This window comes from Dysidea avara, chromosome 1 (genome assembly GCF_963678975.1).
Source record: "Dysidea avara chromosome 1, odDysAvar1.4, whole genome shotgun sequence".
In the NCBI taxonomy this organism is placed as follows: Eukaryota; Metazoa; Porifera; class Demospongiae; order Dictyoceratida; family Dysideidae; genus Dysidea; species Dysidea avara.
In genome coordinates, this window is record NC_089272.1 from 47,754,108 (window position 1) to 47,777,712 (window position 23,605).

The 23,605-nt window shown below is 38.9% G+C and overlaps 1 protein-coding gene across 7 annotated transcripts in view; it reads left to right on the forward strand.

Moving 5' to 3' along the window:
• Window positions 1–7,083, forward strand: part of LOC136266103 (uncharacterized) — a 42,115-nt gene extending 35,032 nt beyond the window's left edge. For 2 of the 7 annotated variants that reach the window (XM_066061067.1, XM_066061073.1), the window contains exons 12-18: window positions 1,307–1,378; window positions 3,176–3,229; window positions 3,558–3,629; window positions 4,311–4,364; window positions 5,290–5,412; window positions 5,785–5,883; window positions 6,844–7,081. In XM_066061067.1, coding sequence (XP_065917139.1) covers window positions 1,307–1,378; window positions 3,176–3,229; window positions 3,558–3,629; window positions 4,311–4,364; window positions 5,290–5,412; window positions 5,785–5,877 — 468 coding nt within the window. In that variant the 3' untranslated portion in view covers window positions 5,878–5,883; window positions 6,844–7,081. Of the gene's footprint in view, window positions 1–1,306; window positions 1,379–3,175; window positions 3,230–3,557; window positions 3,630–4,310; window positions 4,365–5,289; window positions 5,413–5,784; window positions 5,884–6,843 lie in introns of all 7 variants that reach the window. The other 5 variants (XM_066061082.1, XM_066061104.1, XM_066061113.1 and 2 more) reach the window with 5 other exon arrangements.
• Window positions 7,084–23,605: the final 16,522 nt, after the last annotated feature.

Below are 23,605 nucleotides of genomic sequence, written 5' to 3' on the forward strand. Positions count from 1 at the left end.
AACTTATGAATACAATTATATACAGAGTTGAGATTTGCACCTTTGTGTTTGCCATGAACAAGCAAATACATTTCTGATCACTGTATTACCATTACTCAGCAAAGAAAAGATTTCATACAACATGACACAAACAAACTTATCCATATTTCACATTTCCTTCAGTGTACGACCATGCACATTTAAACTCATCTCAATGGATTGATATCCAGGTTTTTTTAATGTTAAAATTCTCTTCACCAAGAACAAAATGTTTAACATTTTTACTATTTTTAATAATAAATACTCTAATACCATACTTGTTTCACTGCCCGTACAAACGTCTCAATAGTAGCAGTGAAATTTATCCCTATTCCACTGACAGCAGTGAAAAAGTTGTAATTGCAATTTCATTGGCTAGAATTTATGTTAACAATGTAGCGCCAATTAGTGTCAACGTGTGTTTAGTACCTACGTAGTGACAAATTGCGTACATAGCAACGCTAATGCACAGCATGCGCATATGCAGCGAGTATGGTATTAATTGGGAATAGCATGGGTAGCAGTGAAATTTGGGATAAATACCACTCTTGTTGTATTGGAAATGGTAAATTTCCAATACAACACTCGTGATATTTATCCCAAATTTCACTGCTACCCATGCTATTACTAGAACTAACTGAGCAGCCATTGCATTTACCCGTGTATGTAATTTTTTTTTTTGTAAATGTGGTGTGTGTACCATTCTACAGGATGTATGTATGTGCAGAATGGCTCAAATCATAATTTAGTGATAGCTAGACTAAGTGTTTGCAAGAAGTGGCTTAATAAAATGTGATGTCACAAGATCATTGTTCTATTCAAACATGAAGTAATATAGCTTGAAACTTCATTCAGTTTCACTACATTCTGATGCTGCTTTACCCCACCAGAGCTTTGTTACCATGAATACTAACAAGTTAAACTAGTTGTACAAGTATTGTCATTCCTTATGGAAGCTGCCATTTATGTATCTTTTGGTATAGTTATAGTTTAAACAATCTTTGTGCTGGAGCTATAGGAGTCTGTACTACATTTCCCCTGATAACCATCAATTATTATTGACACTACATTAGTAACAAAGCTATGAAGCTTCGGTAACACTTCTAAAAGAAAGGCGTATGTGTACATTCATTTCAGCTCTAGAACATATTAAACAGACCGAGATAGAATCTTTGTGCTTAACAACATCTGGCACTATGTTTTGTGTGTGTGTGTGTAGTGTCCTATAGCCTACTGTTCTCAGTAGCAAAATCATTGTAGTGTTTATTGGTCTATTCCATTGATTTAGGAGGGAAACCCAACTAAGAATTCTCCTCAACCAGTGGCATTATACAGTGAAATTGAGCCAGCTCCCAAAAAGGTATAGTTTACAAGTATAAACGCATTGTCACTCAGTACAAAAGAAAGGGACCAACTAGAGAATACTATAAATGTTTGAGGCCATGTTGTAATATCCTATTTGAGAGATGTCCTGGTTACAAGGGTCTGGTTGTGCATGTGCACTGATGTATGGATAAGTTTCCTGTCATCAAAGGTGTCCTTGTACATTTTATAGTGGGAGTGTTAAATCTGCAGGAATTAATTTGTATGCTTTTGTCAGTCTTGTACAGTTACTGTGTGTGTTTGCATGCATATGTGTGTAGTGTTGTGTGTGTGTGCGTGCGTGCGTGCATGTGTATGTTGTGTGTATGTGTGTGCATGAAAGCGATTTTTTTTCCAATGTAATTCTGTTAAGCTGCAACTGGACCACTTTTTGGACTGTTTAAAAACTAGGGATGGGACGAAGCTTCGAATGCTTTGTGGTTTTGAAGGTTAAGTAAACTTCAAATTATAAAAGTACCCTTCGAAGCTTCATAATGCACACATAGTCTACGAAAGAATTACAAATAAACGTCGTTATCTTTATTGTAGCTGCTTATTCCTCTTGCGTGATCAATGTTCGTCTCTTAGCAATCAATCTTCGTGTGCCACGTCCACTTTTAAACCATCGCAGTTCAACTTGCTACCATAGTTGCAGCCTTAAAACACCTTATAAAGTGATAGATAATGCATGGAAAGTGCATTTCTCGGTGTTTACCTGTGCATGATTGCAGTATAGCAGACACGCCCATTTGCAACTGATCGATCGCGTTATTCAGTAATGCTGCTTTGCACTTTCCAAATGCTTACAAACCTATTAAATAGGTTTAGAAAGATAAAACCTAAGAAGGTTGTGCATAAATACAAGAAAACCTACAACTTGACAACTAACACCGAAGCTTCGAATGTTCGAACATTTTATTAGCAAATATTGAAGGTAAATTTCAATATTCATCCCAGCCCTATTAAAAACTCTAATAGTGGTCACCACAGGTACTACCAGGCTAGGGGATTCCAGTGCCTTTGTTATACGTTGCGTACATGACAACACCTAGGAGATGAATGATGCACATATTTTTATACTACAGAGGGGATGAAACAGACAGTGCGCTCAAGACATGGATAGTGTTTCACATCTGTTATGTCGTATCGGGAAATAGTACAGAAATGTCATACAAGTGACTGGACATGAGAATCATCTGATAGAACAGTCAGAGTCAATTATCATTAGAAAATTTCTTAGCATCATACAGCAATAATAATTGTTTCAACCATTCTCAATCCTTCAACATAGGATTATTTCCACAACTTTACCTACCCATTCTGTAGATGCTTCCTCTCTCCTATATTTCCTACCTTGAAATCAGCACAATTTCTGTGGAACTCTGTGTGTACCTCAATTATGGAGTCTGCTCCATGCTGATCATGATTTATGTGCACTCTTTGTATATTATGTACAATGTATTTAGAAGGCGACCCAGTAAAAGCCATGGGTAAATGAATTATCATAATATTATGTGGACAAGCTAGCTACAATATTTCAATGGAGCATGTATCAATGCATGTGTCACCTGAAATGTGGTTGTTATGAACAGCTCTCTTTAGCAAGCTATCTGAGAAGACTGCTTTCATTGTAAAATGGCACCACTTAGTTACGATGTATTGTGAGACATGGATATGTTTGTTCGAGAATCTCCACTTCCAATCCCATTGAAAATTACATGTATACCGTATCCGGTGTGTGTAGTGAGTGCATGTGTTTTTATAAATGTATGTGAGCATGTTCCTCTTACTCTAGAATGGTCTAGTACCAGCAACATCAGTACCATCACAATACAGTGTGATAACACAGGTAATTGATACCAGTTTGGAGTGTGTTATATTGTATGGCTGGACAGACAGTATGGCAGTGACCGTAACTATACTCTACTAGAAACAGTCAAGCAATCATAAATCTACTCTAATTTAACAGTTACAGTGCTGTTGTTTCGTTGCTAACAATTTTTGTCTAAAAATGGTGAATGATAACCCTGATTAGATATCGCTTGTTTCAGTGAACTTCTTGTATCTTTCATCAGCCCTGTCTGTACTGAGTGTTGGCTAAGTGATATACACTGTGATAAATTGATATAGTGTACATACATACAATATTGGCGATCTCATTGATGTTCCCATCACAGGAAGAAGATACTGATACAAATAACACAGTTGAAGGAATGCCAATGTATAGTCAAGTAAATAAGTCTAAAAAAGTACGTACATACTGTACCTATGTCTGTCCTCTGTGTGCTCTCCATGTTCTACAAGTAATTCAATTCATGTGTGTATGCAGCAAGGAAATGTCACTGAATGCATGTCCTCCCTAGCATTATACCCTAAAGTACATTTTTGAGTAGGACCTGTAGTTGTGTAGAGTGGAGCCATTTTATTGTGGACATTTTGTAAATGTCTTTATTAGATTTCAGGGGTGAGGGATATAACAGAGCACATACTTACAAATATGGCTACCTCTCATTGCTTTATAACATTATACATGCTAAAGTATACTTAGCTAATGGTCCCAAAGTATCCCTTAGCATGTATTCTGACCTGGACACTTCAATAATCAGGATATTTTGGTAGACAGTTGAAACATTTTAGCATTAATTTTGAATGGTCATTATATTGTATTGTTGGTATGTAAAATATGATAATGTACATAGCAGTAGATAGGGAACACACATGGTGTAGTGATACTACATACCATTCATACAGTTTGCTACATATACTGCAATCTGTATTATAAATCCACTATCCAGGAGGTTTCCATGTTACACATTATTATACTAAGTTATGTGTTTAATCCTTAAAAGTTAAAATGAAGCAATTGAAGCCAACTGCGTATGCTTTAGTATCAGGTTTCTGATTGTTTAATGGTTTATTGTGTTTCACAGACAATAAGAGTTCAGCAGCTAACAGAGTATTCCACTGTACATAAACCTACTAAGGTTAGTGTGTGTGTGTGTGTGCTGTATGTACTGTACTGTACTGTACTGTACTCTGTGTGTGTGTGTGTGTGTGTGTGTGTGTGTGTGTGTGTGTGTGTGTGTGTGTGTGTGTGTGTGTGCATGCGAGTGTGTGTGCACATGAGGCAGCACAACCCCAAGTGGTAAGCACAAGGTTCCAGGTTTGATGCTAGGTGATGCCAAGTTGCTTTTGTTTCCTTGAGTAAGAAATTATAGTAGTCTACCCAACTGTTTTGTTAACTAAGTAAATGCCAACTCTCCATCTCTTACATAATGGATATGGTTCGGGTAAAACTTTGGCTGATGATACCTCCACCACTGAGACATAGTACCCGAGTAGTGTAAAGGTGGCCTAATGTTCTGGACAGGTATGACTTTGTGTACACCAGCAAAAGGCTTTGTTTTGCATTAGCATAAGTGCCTGTACTTGTGGTGTAATGCATACATACACTATACAACTATTACTATATATGCACACATGTGATACACACATGTGTCACTCACATGTGTCACACACTACAGTGTGTCACACTAGTAATGGTATCTGGTTACTATAAACAAGTTAGTTCATTACCATGTCAACTAGGTAGTGAACGATTAAGTTGTAATAGCATCACTAAGTGATTTATTGCAGTACACATTCTTTAATAATACTCCAGTAATTTTTATTCAGAGGGCACAAAATAGATTTCCAAGATTGATCAGGAGCAGTAATTTTATAATGCTGCATAGATGAAGAGGGGAAGATACACAATAGCTATTGTGAGGTTGAACCAGGTGGCTTTAACACATGCATACAGACAAGAAGAAATTGTTCACCCACAGATTACAAGTTACACACATGCGTACAGATACAGTTGTAGCAGTGACATCACCTCTTAATTTACTGAGTCTCTTTTCTCTACAGGCTGAAGGCAAGGTAGACAATTACACAGATCTAGCAGACATTGGGCCATACCCTACAAAGAGGCCCCCACAGGACAAAGTACAGTATACTGAAGTTACTCCTTCAGATGCTACTCCTTCAGATGTGAGTATAGAGTGTGTGTCTATTTGTAACAATGGAACCCATATATAGTTACTCACTGAGGATATCACACATTTACATGTAGTTTAGGTCTGAAAGTAGAACAATAGTATATTACGTAGACTGACCTGCAAAATCAGGACACTTTACAATAACTAGGACAGTTGGCTTAATAATGGCCATGTTACAAGTGCACAACTGCAAGGAGTGAGAACTCTATGTAAAAGTTGCATGACAGTAGGCTATTCATATACATATGGTTCAATTTGCATAAATGCATCATTATTGATCCTCACCAATAAAATGGTCCTGTGTAGTAGTAGTACAGTACAATTCCACTGAGTATCATATTAATATGTCATGTTGTTATTGTAGTCGGGGACACAATATACCAATGTAGACCACATTAATGATGGACCAATACATTTATCAGCAGATCACAAAGCTCAATATTCCGTTGTACAATAGTACAAGGTAATAATTTATTTGTGTTGTTTAAGATATGTTAATGTTGTGTGGGTTGTGTGTATTTTTAAACGTTCCCTTCCTTTGATTAGTACAATTAAAAAATGAGGTTCCAGCAATAAAAGTAGTGAAACAAGATATATGAATGATGCAAGTTCAATACCAAAGTAGGGATTTTCCCATATACCTAATTGTGCTGTAATAGCTACCATCATATTATGTGTGGTTGTGACTGCTATATTAGAGTATCTCAACCTCCCTGTTTAGCTACACAATAGATTAAGGTGTAGTTACCATAACACCATGTTATAGTTACCATAACACCATGTTATAGTTTCCTTGCACGAGAAAACAACCAACATGTTTGAAGACAAAAGGAAAGGAAAGATGAATGGGTACAAACTTTCAAACCCCAAAGAGTACATGCTAAACATTGACTTTAAACTGTTATTTAAATTGGTGGGTGTACGATACGTTGTCTATCCTCTAGCCTCATAAAGGTGATCAGTGAAACAGGCATGTGTGTATTACAAGGGAAACAAATGTTTTAGGGAAAAATCAAATCCGTACACCATCAAACAGTGTGGTAGTACTGTTTAGTAAGGTTCCCCTAAATGAATGGCACCAACAACCAAAAGAACATTATAAAAATATCATATGCATCGAAAATCAATTGCCGCAACCAGATTTTTTGCCAGGGGATAAAATGTTTCAAACCCAGTCCTAATAGGAGGAGAAATGGGTACTCCAGTAGCAGTTACTCAGTACTGTACTGTTTGAAAATGATCATACAATGTCCAACCAGTACAATTTTGTTGCCGTGTATAAGAAGTGTTTACGTGTTTATTGTGTGCATGTTGACAGCTGCATTGAGGCACCTATTGTAGTATGTTACAATTAGTACTTTAGAATTTTTACATGCCTAATATTGTGTCCTAGTTCACTATGTCATCTTCTCTCTCTTCACAGGCAACTCATCATAACATAATGTATTATATAAAACACTGGAAATCATGATCTTTATGTAACACTGCAATATCATAACTTTATCATCAGATTGTATATATTCAGTGTATGTGTATTTCTTATTGTATGTATGCATGTATGTAGTATTGGTTAACAAGGCTTGTTTATAGGTTTACGAAAGACAGGGGCTGTTTATTTAATTTATTTTCTAATGCTTTACAATTAATTGTGAATGAACAAAGAAACGACTGAAATAAACAATGCTGAGTTATCAAACTATGTTACTCTGCTGATTGCTATCCCACTAAGGACCTGTGAGCCTGTGAATACGGGCAGTCAGAAACATGTGAAGAATGCAGAAAGAATCCCAGACCCAGTGGAAACTGGGCGTCTGGATTCAGTGGAATGGAATGGTGCAATGGAACGGTACTTTGGTAATTTAAATTGGTAGTCACCTCTTTATGAAGACCACCTTCTAACAAAGACCACCTCTTTATAAAGACTGCTTTACTTTAATGTTTAAATTGCTGCTATCTTGTAATTTTAGAGTGTATCCTCGTAGAATGGTCATATTGATCAATTGTGCGTTACATGCCTAGGAAAGTCAGAGTGACATCTGATTTGTTACACAGCAATATACCCCATGCAAAAACAGTTTGGCTGTACAAAGATGACGTCCCCATCAAACTAAAAGTAACTGACAACTAATGGAGCTAATATCTGGGTGAGGCCAAGAAATACTGGCAGATAACTGACTATAATTTGGTCCTTTATCATTGACTCGTACAGTCTTGCTGCATTCCCTGTGACTAATTGGCTAGTATTATAGCTGCCTTTTTTCTCCTCAACAATGCTGGACTGTTGGGATAGGTACCAGCCTATGGGAATTAATTAGGAATACAGTCAGACTGCACAAGTCAATGATAAAGGACCAAGATTTCTTGGCCTCATCAGATATCAGCTCCTTTATGTGGACACCTTTTTTGTGTAGCCAGTATGGGGTATATAGCTATTACTGTATTGTATCATAAATCAGATGTCACTGGCTTTTCTAGACATAACATGTGGCACACAATTCATCAATAAGACTGTCTTATGGGGCTCTAAAACAACAATTCAAATATTAATGTAAAACGGTCCTTATAAAGAGGTGGTCTTTATAAAGAGGTGACCACTACTTGAAATTACCTAAGTACCGTACCATCACTGAAAGTAATGAGCTAATATAGTGGTACTACAGTCTTCTGTTTTATAGTGTAATATATCTAAACCTTCAGTGCTGGTCACTGTAAAGTGTTAATAATAATTATACAACCAATAATAATAAAACCACAGCATCAGGTACAAAAAAAATCAGATCAGAATATGTATATATGATAGGGATATATGATAGGGTTGTTGTATTTGTATGGCAGTCACAAAATCAAAAGACAAAAGGGGTTCTAAATGTGAAGGAATGAACCTGGGACCCTCTGCATCAGGCTACAGTTCTGCCACTACTAGCTACCCATGCCACCTCCCTTAATTTGTACCTTAATAGCTAACTATATTATATACCTGAGTGAAGGAAAGAACCAAAGCTGAACCTGACCCCTAACATTATAACTTTAGGCTTGACTGTTAAGCATGATGGTTTTCACTGTTTGTATGAAAGTAAGTTTTGGTGTGTTTTAATGCAAGCTAGAGTTGACCTTCACGTCTTCCCAGCTCAGCTCGAAGTCACTGAAAACTTATACCTTCATATAACTGGTTAGGGCTGGGCGGTTTCTCGGTATTATAGTAATACCGCGGTATTGCAATGAAACGATGTCTGTATCGCGTAGATTTAGGTGAAACGATAATATCACGATATCGATATTATTACGATTTTTAGTGTTTGTGACAGCTTATTAAGCCCTTAAGGTTGTTATAATGCACCTCAAATAATCACGTGATACTACTGCAAACAAGGACCTAGTACTAGCTAGTCAAATTTTTTTTACAAAGATCGAGATACTCTAATAGAACAGTCAGCTAGGATCGAGATACCCTAATAAGGCAGTCAGCTACTCTAATATAGCAGTCATCTTTAATAACCGCGATAAATCAAGACACACGATAGTGTGTCGTGCGGCCCAAGAAGCCGGCGCGCCACACCGTGAGTATATTAACAGGAAGAAAGAAAACGCAATTTTCATACCTATGTAGCTCTGTGATTCCTTATCCGATTGGAACCAAATTTGCTAGAGACGTGCCGCCCAGTTAGGGGAGTCTACATACCAAATTTGAAGAAAATCGCTCCAGCCATTTCCGAGATGCGAGCGAACAAAATTTCGTTTTAATTTCTTCGTTTTCTTCTTCTTCTTCATCTTCTTCATTTCGCACACTTCGCAAAATTCGCCATAAAACACGAATGCGTGCTCGGATTGGGCTGAAATTTGGCACACTTAAAGGGCTCATTAAGGCGGATCTCCGTACCAACTTTGGTAGGAATCCGATGAACATTCACGGAGTTATGACCGATTATTTGTGTAAAATAAGGTCGAAGGTCTGCCACGCCTACAGGATAAACGCCTTGGAAGAATCAGTTGAACATTGATATGTAGATGGAGCAACCATCGTAGGAGTGCCTTTTTGTGGTTTGAAAGGAATCGGGATAAAGACCATGGAGATATGACACAATACCCAACCTGTGTCAAAATTACGCGATCGATTTTTATGAATAAAAAAATTATTAGTTTTCGTGTCTACCAGGCAAACCGCTTAGAGCAACGAGCTGAAAATCAGTATGTAGCTGGAATAATCATCATAGAAAGTTCTTGCAGTAGTACAGAAGAATCGGATTACAAATCACTGAGTTATGATTCGAAAGGCAACTACGTGCAGCAAATGCGAGATCGAGATACTCTAATAGAACAGTCACCCTAATAAAGCATTCAGCTGCATGTATAATTTACTCAGTTATATTACATTGCAAGTTATTCTGTAGGGAATTCAGCTACAAACAAGTCACCCTGTAGTCAGATCAGCTAGAAGAAGGTACCTAATAGAGAGTTCAGCTACAAAGAAGCCATCATGTAGAGAGTTCAGCTCAAATAAATCACCCTGTAGAGAATTCAGCTACAAACAAATTGCCCTGTAGAGAGATCAGCTAGAAGAAATTACCTTGTAGAGAGTTCAGTTACAAAGAAACAATCATGCAAAGAGTTTAGCTGCAAACAAATCACCCAGTAGAAAGTTCCGCTATGAACAGATCACACTGTAGAGAGTTCAGTTAGAAACAAGTCATCCTGTAGATGGATCAGCTAGAAGAAGTCACTTTGTAGAGAGTTCAGCTACAAAGAAACCACCATGTAAGAGAGTTCAGCTGCAAACAAATCACCTGTAGAGAGTTCAGCTAGGAACAAGTCACCCTGTACAGAGATCAGCTACAAACAAGTCATCCTGTAGAGAGTTCAGCTAGAAGAAGTTACATCGTAGAGAGTTCGGTTACAAAGAAACTACCATGTAGAGAGTTCAGCTGCAAACAAATCACCCTGTAGAGGGTTCAGCTACAAACACGTCACCCTCTAGAGAGTTCAGCTAGAAGAAGTTACATTGTAGAGAGATCAGCTAGAAACAAGTCACCCTGTAGAGAGTTCAGCTAGAAGAAGTTACATTGTAGAGAGTTCAGCTACAAAGAAACTACCATGTAGAGAGCTCAGCTAGAAACAAGTCACCCTGTAGAGAGTTCAGCTAGGAGAAGTTACATTGTAGAGAGTTCAGCTTCAAAGAAACTACCATGTACAGAGTTCAACTGCAAACAAATTGCCCTGTAGAGAATTCAGCTACAAAGAAATCACCCTGTAGAATGATCAGCTAGAAGAAGTTACCTTGTAGAGAGTTCAGCTACAAACAAATCACCCTGTAGAGACTTCAGCTACAAACAAGTCATCCTGTAGAGAGTTCAGCTAGAAGAAGTTACATTGTAGAAAGTTCAGCTACAAAGAAACTACCATGTACAGAGTTCAGCAGCAAACAAATTTCCCTGTAGAGAATTCAGCTACAGACAAATCACCTTGCAGAAAGATCAGCTAGAAGAAGTTACCTTGTAGAGAATTCAGCTACAAACAAATCACCCTGTAGAGAATTCAGCTACAAAGAAATCACCCTGTAGAATGATCAGCTAGAAGAAGTTACCTTGTAGAGAGTTCAGCTACAAACAAATCACCCTGTAGAGACTTCAGCTACAAACAAGTCATCCTGTAGAGAGTTCAGCTAGAAGAAGTTACATTGTAGAAAGTTCAGCTACAAAGAAACTACCATGTACAGAGTTCAGCAGCAAACAAATTTCCCTGTAGAGAATTCAGCTACAGACAAATCACCTTGCAGAAAGATCAGCTAGAAGAAGTTACCTTGTAGAGAATTCAGCTACAAACAAATCACCCTGTAGAGAGTTCAGCTAGAAACAAGTCACCCTGTAGAGAGATCAGCTAGAAGAAGTTACATTGTAGAGAGTTCAGCTACAAAGAAACTACCATGTACAGAGTTCAACTGCAAACAAATTGCCCTGTAGAGAATTCAGCTACAAACAAATCACCCTGTAGAAAGATCAGCTAGAAGAAGTTACCTTGTGAAGAGTTCAGCTACAAACAAATCACCCTGTAGAGAGTTCAGCTATAAACAAGTCACCCTATAGGGAGTTCAGCTAGAAGAAGTTACATTGTAGAGAGTTCAGCTACAAAGAAACTACCATGTAGAGAGTTCAGCAGCAAACAAATTGCCCTGTAGAGAATTCAGCTACAGACAAATCAACTTGTAGAAAGATCAGCTAGAAGAAGTTACCTTGTAGAGAGTTCAGCTACAAACAAATCACCCTGTAGAGGGTTCAGCTACAAACAAGTCACCCTGTAGAGAGTTCAGCTAGAAGAAGTTACATTGTAGAGAGATCAGCTAGAAACAAGTCACCTTGTAGAGAGTTCAGCTGCAAACAAATTTCCCTGTAGAGACAAACAAGTCACCCTGTAGAAAGATCAGCTAGAAGAAGTTACCTTGTAGAGAGTTCAGCTACAAACAAATCACCCTGTAGAGAGTTCAGCTAGAAACAAGTCACCCTGTAGAGAGATCAGCTAGAAACAAGTCACCGGTAGAGAGTTCAGCTAGAAGAAGTTACATTGTAGAGAGTTCAGCTACAAAGAAACTACCATGTAGAGAGTTCAGCAGCAAACAAATTGCCCTGTAGAGAATTCAGCTACAGACAAATCACCTTGTAGAAAGATCAGCTAGAAGAAGTTACCTTGTAGAGAGTTCAGCTACAAACAAATCACCCTGTAGAGGGTTCAGCTACAAACAAGTCACCCTGTAGAGAGTTCAGCTAGAAGAAGTTACATTGTAGAGAGATCAGCTAGAAACAAGTCACCCTGTAGAGAGTTCAGCTAGAAGAAGTTACATTATAGAGAGTTCAGCTACAAAGAAACTACCATGTACAGAGTTCAACTGCAAACAAATTGCCCTGTAGAGAATTCAGCTACAAACAAATCACCCTGTAGAAAGATCAGCTAGAAGAAGTTACCTTGTAGAGAGTTCAGCTACAAACAAATCACCCTGTAGAGAGTTCAGCTACAAACAAGTCACCCTGTAGAGAGTTCAGCTAGAAGAAGTTACATTATAGAGAGTTCAGCTACAAAGAAACTACCATGTACAGAGTTCAACTGCAAACAAATTTCCCTGTAGAGAATTCAGCTACAAACAAATCACCCTGTAGAAAGATCAGCTAGAAGAAGTTACCTTGTAGAGAGTTCAGCTACAAACAAATCACCCTGTAGAGAGTTCAGCTACAAACAAGTCACCCTGTAGAGAGTTCAGCTAGAAGAAGTTACATTGTAGAGAGTTCAGCTACAAAGAAACTACCATGTAGAGAGTTCAGCAGCAAACAAATTTCCCTGTAGAGAATTCAGCTACAGACAAATCACCTTGTAGAAAGATCAGCTAGAAGAAGTTACCTTGTAGAGAGTTTAGCAACAAACAAATCACCCTGTAGAGGGTTCAGCTAGAAGAAGTTACATTGTAGAGAGTTCAGCTACAAAGAAACTACCATGTAGAGATTTCAGCTGCAAACAGATTTCCCTGTAGAGACAAACGAATCACCCTGTAGAAAGATCAGCTAGAAGAAGTTACCTTGTAGAGAGTTCAGCTACAAACAAATCACCCTGTAGAGAGTTCAGCTAGAAGAAGTTACATTGTAGAGAGTTCAGCTACAAAGAAACTACCATGTAGAGAGTTCAGCTGCAAACAAATTTCCCTGTAGAGACAAACAAATCACCCTGTAGAAAGATCAGCTAGAAGAAGTTACCTTGTAGAGAGTTCAGCTACAAACAAATCACCCTGTAGAGAGTTCAGCTAGAAACAAGTCACCCTGTAGAGAGATCAGCTAGAAACAAGTCACCCGTAGAGAGTTCAGCTAGAAGAAGTTACATTGTAGAGAGTTCAGCTACAAAGAAACTACCATGTAGAGAGTTCAGCTGCAAACAAATTGCCCTGTAGAGACAAACAAATCACCCTGTAGAAAGATCAGCTAGAAGAAGTTACCTTGTAGAGAGTTCAGCTACAAACAAATCACCTTGTAGAGAGTTCAGCTAGAAACAAGTCACCCTGTAGAGAGATCAGCTAGAAACAAGTCACCCTTTAGAGAGTTCAGCTAGAAGAAGTCACATTGTAGAGAGTTCAGCTACAAAGAAACTACCATGTAGAGAGTTCAGCTGCAAACAAATTGCCCTGTAGAGAATTCAGCTACAAACAAATCACCCTGTAGAAAGATCAGCTAGAAGAAGTTACCTTGTAGAGAGTTCAGCTACAAACAAATCACCTTGTAGAGAGTTCAGCTAGAAACAAGTCACCCTGTAGAGAGATCAACTAGAAACAAGCTACCCGTAGAGAGTTCAGCTAGAAGAAGTTACATTGTAGCAGTTTAGCTGCAAACAAATTGCCCTGTAGAGAATTCAGCTACAAACAAATCACCCTGTATAAAGATCAGCTAGAAGAAGTCACCTTGTAGAGAGTTCAGCTACAAACAAATCACCCTGTAGAGAGTTCAGCTACAAATAAATCATCCGGTAGAGAGATCAGCCAGAAGGATCACCTTGCAGAGAGGTTAGCTACAAAGAAATCACCCTGCTTAATCTTTTCTTCTTCCTGTAGTAAAGAAAAAATGACAGGTTAAAAAGCCCTAAAGCCGGCCATAGGCCGGCTTTATGGCCGGATTTGGGGTATATAAATACAAAAAGAAGTGAAATCTAATCCAAAACAGCCAAGCTGTAAAAAAAGAGTGCGGCCCTGAGAAAGGCTATGGTGAAAAAAGATGTGAAATCCAAGGTGGCGGCCAAGAAATGGCTGTGATGGTAGGTTAATGGTAAAAATTTTAATAACAACAATTCAGGTGAATTTGGTGCCGCTTGGTCTGTAACGAAAATTTTGGTCCGGGGCAAAAATCGGTCCGGCCGGACCATTTTCAGTCGACCAAATTTAGTCCGCCCGGACCATCTTTAGCATCCGAAATTGGTCCGACCTGACCAAAATTGGTCCGGCCCAAACCTAGTTGGCCACATGCACTCCTGACCACTCGGACCAATATTGGTCGACCAAAATGGGTCCGGGTGGACCACTAACGCATGCAGCCAATGATGCATGCATAGCTATAAGTTGTTTGTGACGGAACACTGTAGCCGACTTAGCTATAGCTATTCTCATTTATCAATCTCGAATAATGAGCATTGCAGGCATTATCACTGCATGGATTTGTGCTTAAAAGGTTATCCAACAAGGGCACGGATCATTGCATGCACGGGATCAGCTAGCCGCATTGGAGTTGCTTAAGATCGAGATACTCTAATAGAGCAGTCACCTATAACATTCATCACCAGGCACTGATCCAGAAATAAATGAAGGTAGGTGGCTACCCAGCCTAGCCCAAATTTTAAGTTGAGAGTCCTATAAATGTCTTAATATTTATATATACATCAGGAAAAGCTGACGCTGTTATTGTTTGGCTTGTACAGTGAAGTGCATGCACAGTAGCATGTGTACTGTGTGTGCTCTTATGCACATATAATGTCTTACCATGAGTTAACACTAATGGTTAGAACAATACATCTGTAACACCTGCATGTGCACATACTGCACATTCCTCTCTGTCATATGTGATTATATGTAGGAGATGATAGTTTAGGTTTACTCCATTGAATAAATAAATGTGAACTACCATCTCCTACTAATGACATGCCCCACAGGAAGAAACATCACCTTATAAAGGTTATAGCTATAATATTCTCAGTATGTTTTTTACTACTTAGCCAACTTAAAATTTTGAGGCATGCTGTCGCATTATTCCACAGCCTTAGGGTGAGTTGTTGCAGACATAAAAGTAAAATCGACTCAATCCTAAAGCAGACCCCATAACTTCCTTCAAGAAGTTCTTTGCCTGGTAATAGTTAATATACTGCCCATGATCATAGATAAATTCATGTATACTGCTACCATCTACTGTAAGGTTATAGCCAGCTAGCATTGGAATCTGATGCAATGTAGGGATTTAGTTCATATTGATATAACAAAAGAGTGTTCATGATCAGTAATATTCATTATTAAATAATGCATGTCTGAGTGGCTGCAAGGCCATGCATGCATGGTGGGTGGCTAGCCACCTCATCCACCCCTCTGGATCAGTCCCTGAAATAATATGTGTATCTGTTTATGACAATGCGTGCATGCATGGGTATTCCCAGATTAATAAAAAACTGACCAAGGGTCAGAATTAACAAATTAAATTCTGAGCTATATATAATTATGCAGAAGTTGAAGATAAGACATGTTTTAATGGTAGATTTTATATATTGTCTACCATCCTCAAGTATAAGTGATCCAGCATAGGCTGGTGATTTCCATCATGTTGCTATAGTTGTTTGTCATAATCAACACAAACAGGCTGGATGAAAGATTCAACCAAACACTGCAGAGCTGATGATGCTTGTGAAGTTTATTGAACATTTAAAAAAAATTTAATTGGTAATTTATATCAATAATACAAGAAAAGGTTTTCACATTCAAACATGGTTGAACATATAAAAACGTACTTGGGAAGAATATTTTGTTACCTGTGTTTTTGTATGCAACATTGACCACCATGCATGAATCCAGCATTGACCATGCATTTGAGTTGATGTATGCCGGAAGAAAACCTCTACTTCCCAGCTAGCTATTGACATGGAGAAGAAGAGTACAGGACTTTTATCATACCACACTGCTTTAAATTAAAACAGCATTGATTTTGCGACTGTGTTCATCGCTGCATATATATAGATCATGGAATTTAGTTTCTAGCTACTATATGCATTTTCCGTAAATCACAGAACTCGGGAAATTAAACTACGCTACTCATTTATATAGTTTCCAGGCTAAGTTGGCTGCAGTGATCCATCACAATATACTTAGCACGGACCGACCTGTCCACACAATGCCGGGTACACCCGCGGACCAACCAAAATTGGTCCAAGTGGTCAGGGGGTGCATGTGGCCAACAAAGTTTGGGCCGGACCAATTTTAGTCAGGCCGGACCAATTTTGGATGCCAAAAATGGTCCGGCCGGACTAAACTTGGTCAACCAAATTTGGTCCGGCCGGACCAGTTTTGGTATCCAAAATCGGTCCGGCCGGACCGATTTTACCCGGACCGATATTTCCGTGACAGGTCTTGGCACAAAATTCACCTGAATTGTCGTTATTAAAATTTTTAACATTAACCTACCATCACAGCCATTTCTTGGCCGCCACCTTGGATTTCACATCTTTTTTCACCATAGCCTTTCTCAGGGCCGCACTCTTTTTTTACAGCTTGGCTGTTTTGGATTAGATAGTAATATCGTGATATATTTCTGCACGATATATCGTGAAGCGAAACTCCAATACCGCCCAGCCCTATAACTGGTGTGTTTGATTTTAGAGTTATGGTAGATGATTGCTGTACAATACTGTAGTAAAAATGTATTTTATGGCAGTGCTGTATGAATCTGTAATAATCACTAGACCCCCCATAGATTCACAGTATTAAGGGCTTCAGTTTTGAAGATCAATATACTATAATATACATGTCATGCTCATATTAGTATAATTAATAGTGGATGTGTTGTAGTCTCTATCAGTGCTTGAGCAACTATTATTCACTTTACTGTTCATCAACAACTAGTCATTAACCAGAGATTGAGGAATATTACTCAAACAAGGGGAAATCCTCTTCTGTATAACATTATAGTGTTGACTGTGATTGAGACCAGTATAGCTATAGTTTTGACTTCTTGGCCTTATGCTGTTTTTTTTTGTTTGTTTTTATATACCTTAATACAATATAAGTGGCTAACAGCTGCAATACTCCATAATATACATAGGATGCATACTAATCAAGTCACTACAATAGTGCCCATACAATTCGCAGACTATAGTAGACTACCCACCAGTTTGCATTATTGCAGTGACAATTCTAAAGCTGGCAGGCTAATTGGAAGTTCAGAGGGTTTTGAATTGGTTCCAAAGATTTTACAATTAATTTTAAACTTTTAAAAATGCAACATTAAAATTGTTATTATTAACCACCAATGTTGGCTATTCCCTTAGACTTTTGCTAATTGCTTAAATTAAATAGTGCACTTATCAAAGTTTTTCCCTACCTACCCCCATGTGGGAAAGGAGGGGATTTAACCAAATTCTCCCTACAAAATTATAGGTCTAATCCCTTCCTTTCTCCATTCAATAGAATATTTAGCATTGCCTATAATCCCCAGGGCCTAAATTCTTATCTAATCCCCTCGTTGTGTCCCTCATTTGCCCCAATGGGGATAGGTGGGGCAAAACGTAGATACTAGGTGCATAATAGCACATGGTGCAATGCCATTTTAATTCTTACACACAGGTGCTTAGCTATAATTATTCTGGAGAAATAATTAATTTTGCTTCTCACAATTGTTTTGCAATAGGCTAGCTTGTGTCACACACAATAGGCTAGTAAAAAACAATACATTAGCGCCAAGCATAGGCGGCGGAAAGGGGGGGGCTAGGGGGCTAAAGCCCCCCTTCGGTCTGCTGAGGGGGGGCTTAGCCCCCCCTCAGAATGATATCACACCGAAATTATCTTTCTTGAAGACCGTGATTAGTCTGGCGTAGCCGACCCGTACGCGTAGCGCCAGGGTCTGGTGACAGCCGCATTCAGTACCTGTGCAGATGGAATGCAATTAAATTTGAAAATACGCTCGAAACACTTGGACAATTTCCCGCAACAGAGCGCGACAGCTACTGTACTTGTACTTGAATGACGTCTATTTCCTCTACAAACCCTTACATTTGTGCTGGTCGTAGAAAAGACATAAGAAGCTCGCCATAATCAGTGGCCAAATCGGAATAACGTCATAGAATGTTGTTAATTGGTCACTAAGCGATCTGATTGGACACACCAGTTTTTCGTAAGGCTGGCACAGGTACTGAATGCGGCTGTCACCAGACCCTCGCGTTACGCGCGCGGGTCGGCTACGCCAGACTAGACCGTGATAAAGATCGAGATACTCTAATAGAGCAGTCACTCTAATAAAGTAGTCAGTGTGCAGCGAGCTATGTAAGGATTTTTATGTAGTTTATCAGCTAGAAATGGTAGCTGGTGAAGTGGAAAAACTCTTGTCAGTTGGTTGTGACCTTCTTTTTATTTATTTATTTTTTTTTTGGTCTCACCTTACCAAACTATAGAAATAATTTTGGGTCAGCCCAGCGGAGCCCCCCCCCCTCATATCAACTACTTCCTCCGCCGCTGGCGCCAAGTATTGCATTATGCCAGTGTAACAGGACAAGATTTTATTAATGCACACACTAGAGATGTGCCGATTTTGCCGGCAATTTTTTTGGAAAATAATTATGTTGGTAAGAGCAAAATGCTGGGAAAATTGGAATGGCAATTTGTATGAAAAAGATCAAGATACTCTAATAGAGCAGTCCCTATGGACAAAACATTCGCAATCACACATGCTTGTAAAAGCTTGAGATACTGCAATCAATTTTTTTGATGCTCAGCAATATTAGCTCAGAAGCCATAATTGAATATCTGTAATGTGTACAGTATGTTTACTTGAATCTTGTAAGGCCTAATCAGCTTCAGCTGTCTGCCCAATTTAACCAATAATACATAATAATATTAATAGTAAAACTGAGAAATTTCAAGCACAATATTGAGCAAATGGGTAAGAAAAAAAGAATTGCTGGAAAGAAAAAATAGGCAGAAAAAAAGCAAAATATGATCATCATTACTATCATGACTGAATGGGGGGCTACCATAGCAGTACCATCTGCTGTAGGTTAGGCCATAGGCCTTTGATATCTAGATTGAGCCCAAAAATAATCTAGACATTTCTTTAAAACTGCTACCGAGGTTGCAGTGACCACATCACCTTTAGCTACTAATATATATCTGTTGCCAATAATCTGTATTCAACAAGAAGATGCATTGCTGCATATACAACAATGTGTAACTATCTCCTGTATGCTATGTCAACTAGTGCCAAAGGCACATCACCAGTGGCCTCTAGTTACAACAGAGTCTATTGTGCCATATTGGCTTGATTGGGATAATTTGCCAGTTGTGCCTTCACCACCTTGTTGTGTCACTTCATTGCTGACTCATCTTCAGAGACATGTCACACCTACGTACAATATACACAATCAATTATACCACTATAGCTAACTTGTGTTTTCTTGTGCAAGTTGCATTAATTAATTTTAGTATTGTGATTTTCTGATGTCAGTTAAACTCCCTTGCCTGTATACTTATGCATATCCATAGGCACACACATTGCTCTGAGTGCTGGCTATAGCACTGTTTCTACATGGCCATGAATGGGTAGGTTGCAAAGTCATGTACAGGGCGCCCAGAGATATTAAGGGGCCCAGGGCAAAGAGTTAAAGAGGGGCCCCAGAGGCAAGGGGGTTTCCATTCTGAATCACAACTTCACCCAAGCTGTAAGTTGAAGACCAAAAAAAAAAAAAAAAAAAAAGGTCATGGCGTGCTAACAATGACAATAGCTACCCCTCACCAACCATATCTCCTTATCTGTAAGCTTGCTACACTGCTCCTCTGAAGAATACTGTGACTGCTCTATTAGAGTATTTAGATATGACTGCTCTATTAGAGTATATCGATCTTTCAAACAGGTATTCAAGGGGCCCTTCGTGGGGCCTCCTGGGGCCTCTTTCAGGCTGGGGCCCGGGGAAAAATGCCCCACTTGCCCCCCCCCCCCCGTGGGCGGCCCTGGTCATGTACTTGGTTCAATGTTTTGTACATTTTTACTGTGCTTTGTACTCCTCAATCACCTGGCTTGCTAGCTGGAATTATTTTCTGTGGTTGCCAATGGCTGGTCTGTGGTCTATAAGATGCATTGCTGCATATACAATAATGTGTTACTATCTACTGTATGTTGTGTAATATGTATGCATAATATTATAGACTGTGATCACTGTGCCAATGCAAAATTGCTGGCACATACCAATGGTTTCTAGTTACAACAGAGTTTATTGTGATTGTTCATGACTGGTGTCTCATTGTGTTACAAGTGTACATGTTTTCAGGTGGCACAGTGAGTTCCAGGTTGCTGCAGAACAGCTTTATCCTTCACCTGGCTTGCTAAGTGATCGGTTTTCCACCATCAGTGTGGAAAGAAAAGCAAAATAACTATATATAGGCTAATTATTATTATTATTAATATGATTGAATGGGGGTTACCATAGCAGTACCAGTCTGCTATAGGTTAGGCCGCAGGCCTTTGAGTGTGCCCATATCTATAGTATGTTCACGTTGAGCTGAATCCTGAAAAACGGCTAAAAATTAAAAGTGGATTTTTTCTCAACAGAGTTAACACTTCAGCCAACCAGATGATTATTGGTAACAGCAAAGGTGTCAACAACAGACACGTACGGTTTGGCTCCATTACAAGTTTGGGAAAGGGCTGTATTAGGCACTGTACTTATATGGCTTTCCATAGGAAATGTATTGTGAAAATTTTGATTGACCGTAAATATTATGTCTAACATTTGAACAACAAGATTTTGAAATATTTTTAGCTGGTCAAGCAGTACTACAAATGAGCCAAATTTCAAGATTGTGTGTAATTGCATCCATGAGTTATTAAATGTTCTTGAGGGTTCAGCTCAACGTGAACATACTATAGATTGAGCCCAAAAATCATCTAGGCGTTTCTTTAAAACTTCTACCGACGTTGCAGAGACCACATCACTGAGTAGGGAATTCCAATAATTAACAACTCTGTTAGTAAAAAGGTTGTGCCTGACAACAAGCCAAGATGAAAAATTGAAAAGCTTATGTTGATGACCTCTGGTGGTAGTGCCTCTGAGAGTAAAAAATGTAGTAGGATCTATCATAGTATCCATTCAAGATGATCATCTTAAAGGTTTCAATTAATCTCCCCTTTGTTGTCTGCAACAAAGAAAGTACAAGCGTAACTTTAAACGGGTCTCATAAGGCAGATGGGATTGGTGGCACGTTGCTAGCGCTGCACTGTCTCAAGGACGTCTATATCTTTGGCAAAATAGGGACACCAGACTGGTGCACAACACTCAAGATGTGGTCTCACATAAACATTTTGTAGCTACAAAAAAGTAAGCATGTGTCAGATGAGATAATTTAAAATATCTCCTAATTAATCCAAGAACTTGAATAGCTTTGGCTGCTGCCCTCTGGAATTGAAGGGATGGCTTGAGATCACCAGTACACCAGATTCCCAGATCCTTTTCTTCTGCTTCATGAACAACATCCATTGCAATTGGTTGGGAGGTGGAACTGTCCATTATAATATGGATAAGGATGGGAGTTTCCAATTTGCAAAAGTTCACATTTTGTAGCATTAAACTTTAAAAGCCAAAAGGGTCTATGTACAACACAAGCGGTCACCCATCCAAGTACTAATCCTGCCCGACGTTGTGACGTCAGTGATCGGACGAGAACTAGTGCTTTCAGCGCGGTATGGTCTTCCCTAGCCCACCCCTAAAATACTGCATTTCACATCAAGATAATGCCAGTCAATGTTAGCTAGTTATTATTAATATTTTCTTGGCTGATTATTAGTCTCGTCCTCGCAGACCCATTCTCCGGGGTGGCGCTTATAGATTATAAGCGCCCCCTTTAGATCGATATACTCTAATAAAGCAGTCACTAACTCTAACACAGCAGTCAGGCTGATATCTCTAATAAAACATCCAACTCTAGAGCATATAATTTTGAAAGCCGTATAATTTTGAGGTTGGATTTTTGAGCACTGCAGCACAATACTTGCATGTGACATTTTCAAAGTATAGACTATAATAGACTCTTTCCAAAAGTACGTCATTGCTATGGCAACACCTTTCCGCCATTTTGAATGGGGGTTTTACTCTTTTCACCACCTTTCATAACCCTTACGTAATATTAAGCTCAAAAGCATCCAGACTTCCTACTGTAGTTGTTGCTCTCTCTCTTCGACTTTAGGGCACGCATCTAGTAGTTGCCGCGAGTAGTCGACTTTAGGGGAAGCGTCCAGTAATTGTCACGAGTAGTAGACTTTAGGGGAAGCGTCTAGTAGTGTTAGCGTTAGGGTTAGGGTTAGAGTTCAGCTTTGGTTTCTTCTTCACCTTTAGGGTTAGGTTCTTCTTACTATATACAGCTTATTTCGTTAGTCACATTTATAAGATACAAAAGAAGTGAATCAAGGGAGCTAGCAGCGGTAGCATAATCGGTAGCACACTGGACCATCACACTGGTATCCTGGGTTCGATTCCCCTTCAATATTGCACTTTTTTTTCGCCTTTTTGGTTCACCGTTTTTTGTCTAAGTTCTGTAGGGTTATGAAATAGGGTGAAAAGAGTGATACCCTTTGAATGGGGCCACGGTAAATAATCTCGATTGCGCTCCATTGAAATCTGGTGTTAGCAGCAGCTTGAACAGAGCCGTATTGCTGAGGAACAACCCATCAATACCTTTGGGGTGGCAGAATCAGTGTTTCTGGTTAAAGGCAGCTGGTTATCACGGCTGAACAAGGCATGAGACATCGACAGCAGTCAACAACAGTAATTGCTTTGTCAGAGGTGTTGTCAGCCCATGCAATCAAGTTTGCATGATCAGCTGCCACTACAGTCACTATTATCAGTACAAGAGTCAGTGAGGAGTATAAATGGTCACTTGGGTCTTCAGCTTATAGTGTTTCAGCTAGTTACTAATATACAAGTAGCTACCATAGCATAGATAGTCTATGGTATACTATCTATGACCATAGTAATGTGGTTATTGAACATATAGTCAAAATGCAAAATTTTAATTCACACTCATTTCAGAAGTATTATAAGGGGTGTGCAACAACAGTTTCAGAATCAACAAACTTTGGTTTCTTATTATACAGTACTTTTAACAATTGTTTTTTATTATTATTATTATTGATTAGCAAAACCCATTGGGTAAATCGCTAATGTACAAAAACAAAATTTTAGTGTCTATGCATTTTGCAAACGGTTCTTGAAAGTAAGTAAGTCTATATTGTCAAGATCTTCCATATCTAAATTGTTCCAGTCTGGTATTGATCTTGGTAAGAAAGAGTTACTATATCAATTTGTTCTGGCATACAACTGTAATAGCTTTCTATCTGCTTTACCAGTTAGGCACTGGAGGCAAAGCCTGTACAAGGTGTTTACCATGAGACAGGGAACCTAGACGAAAATTGTTGACTAATGTGAAACGGGAC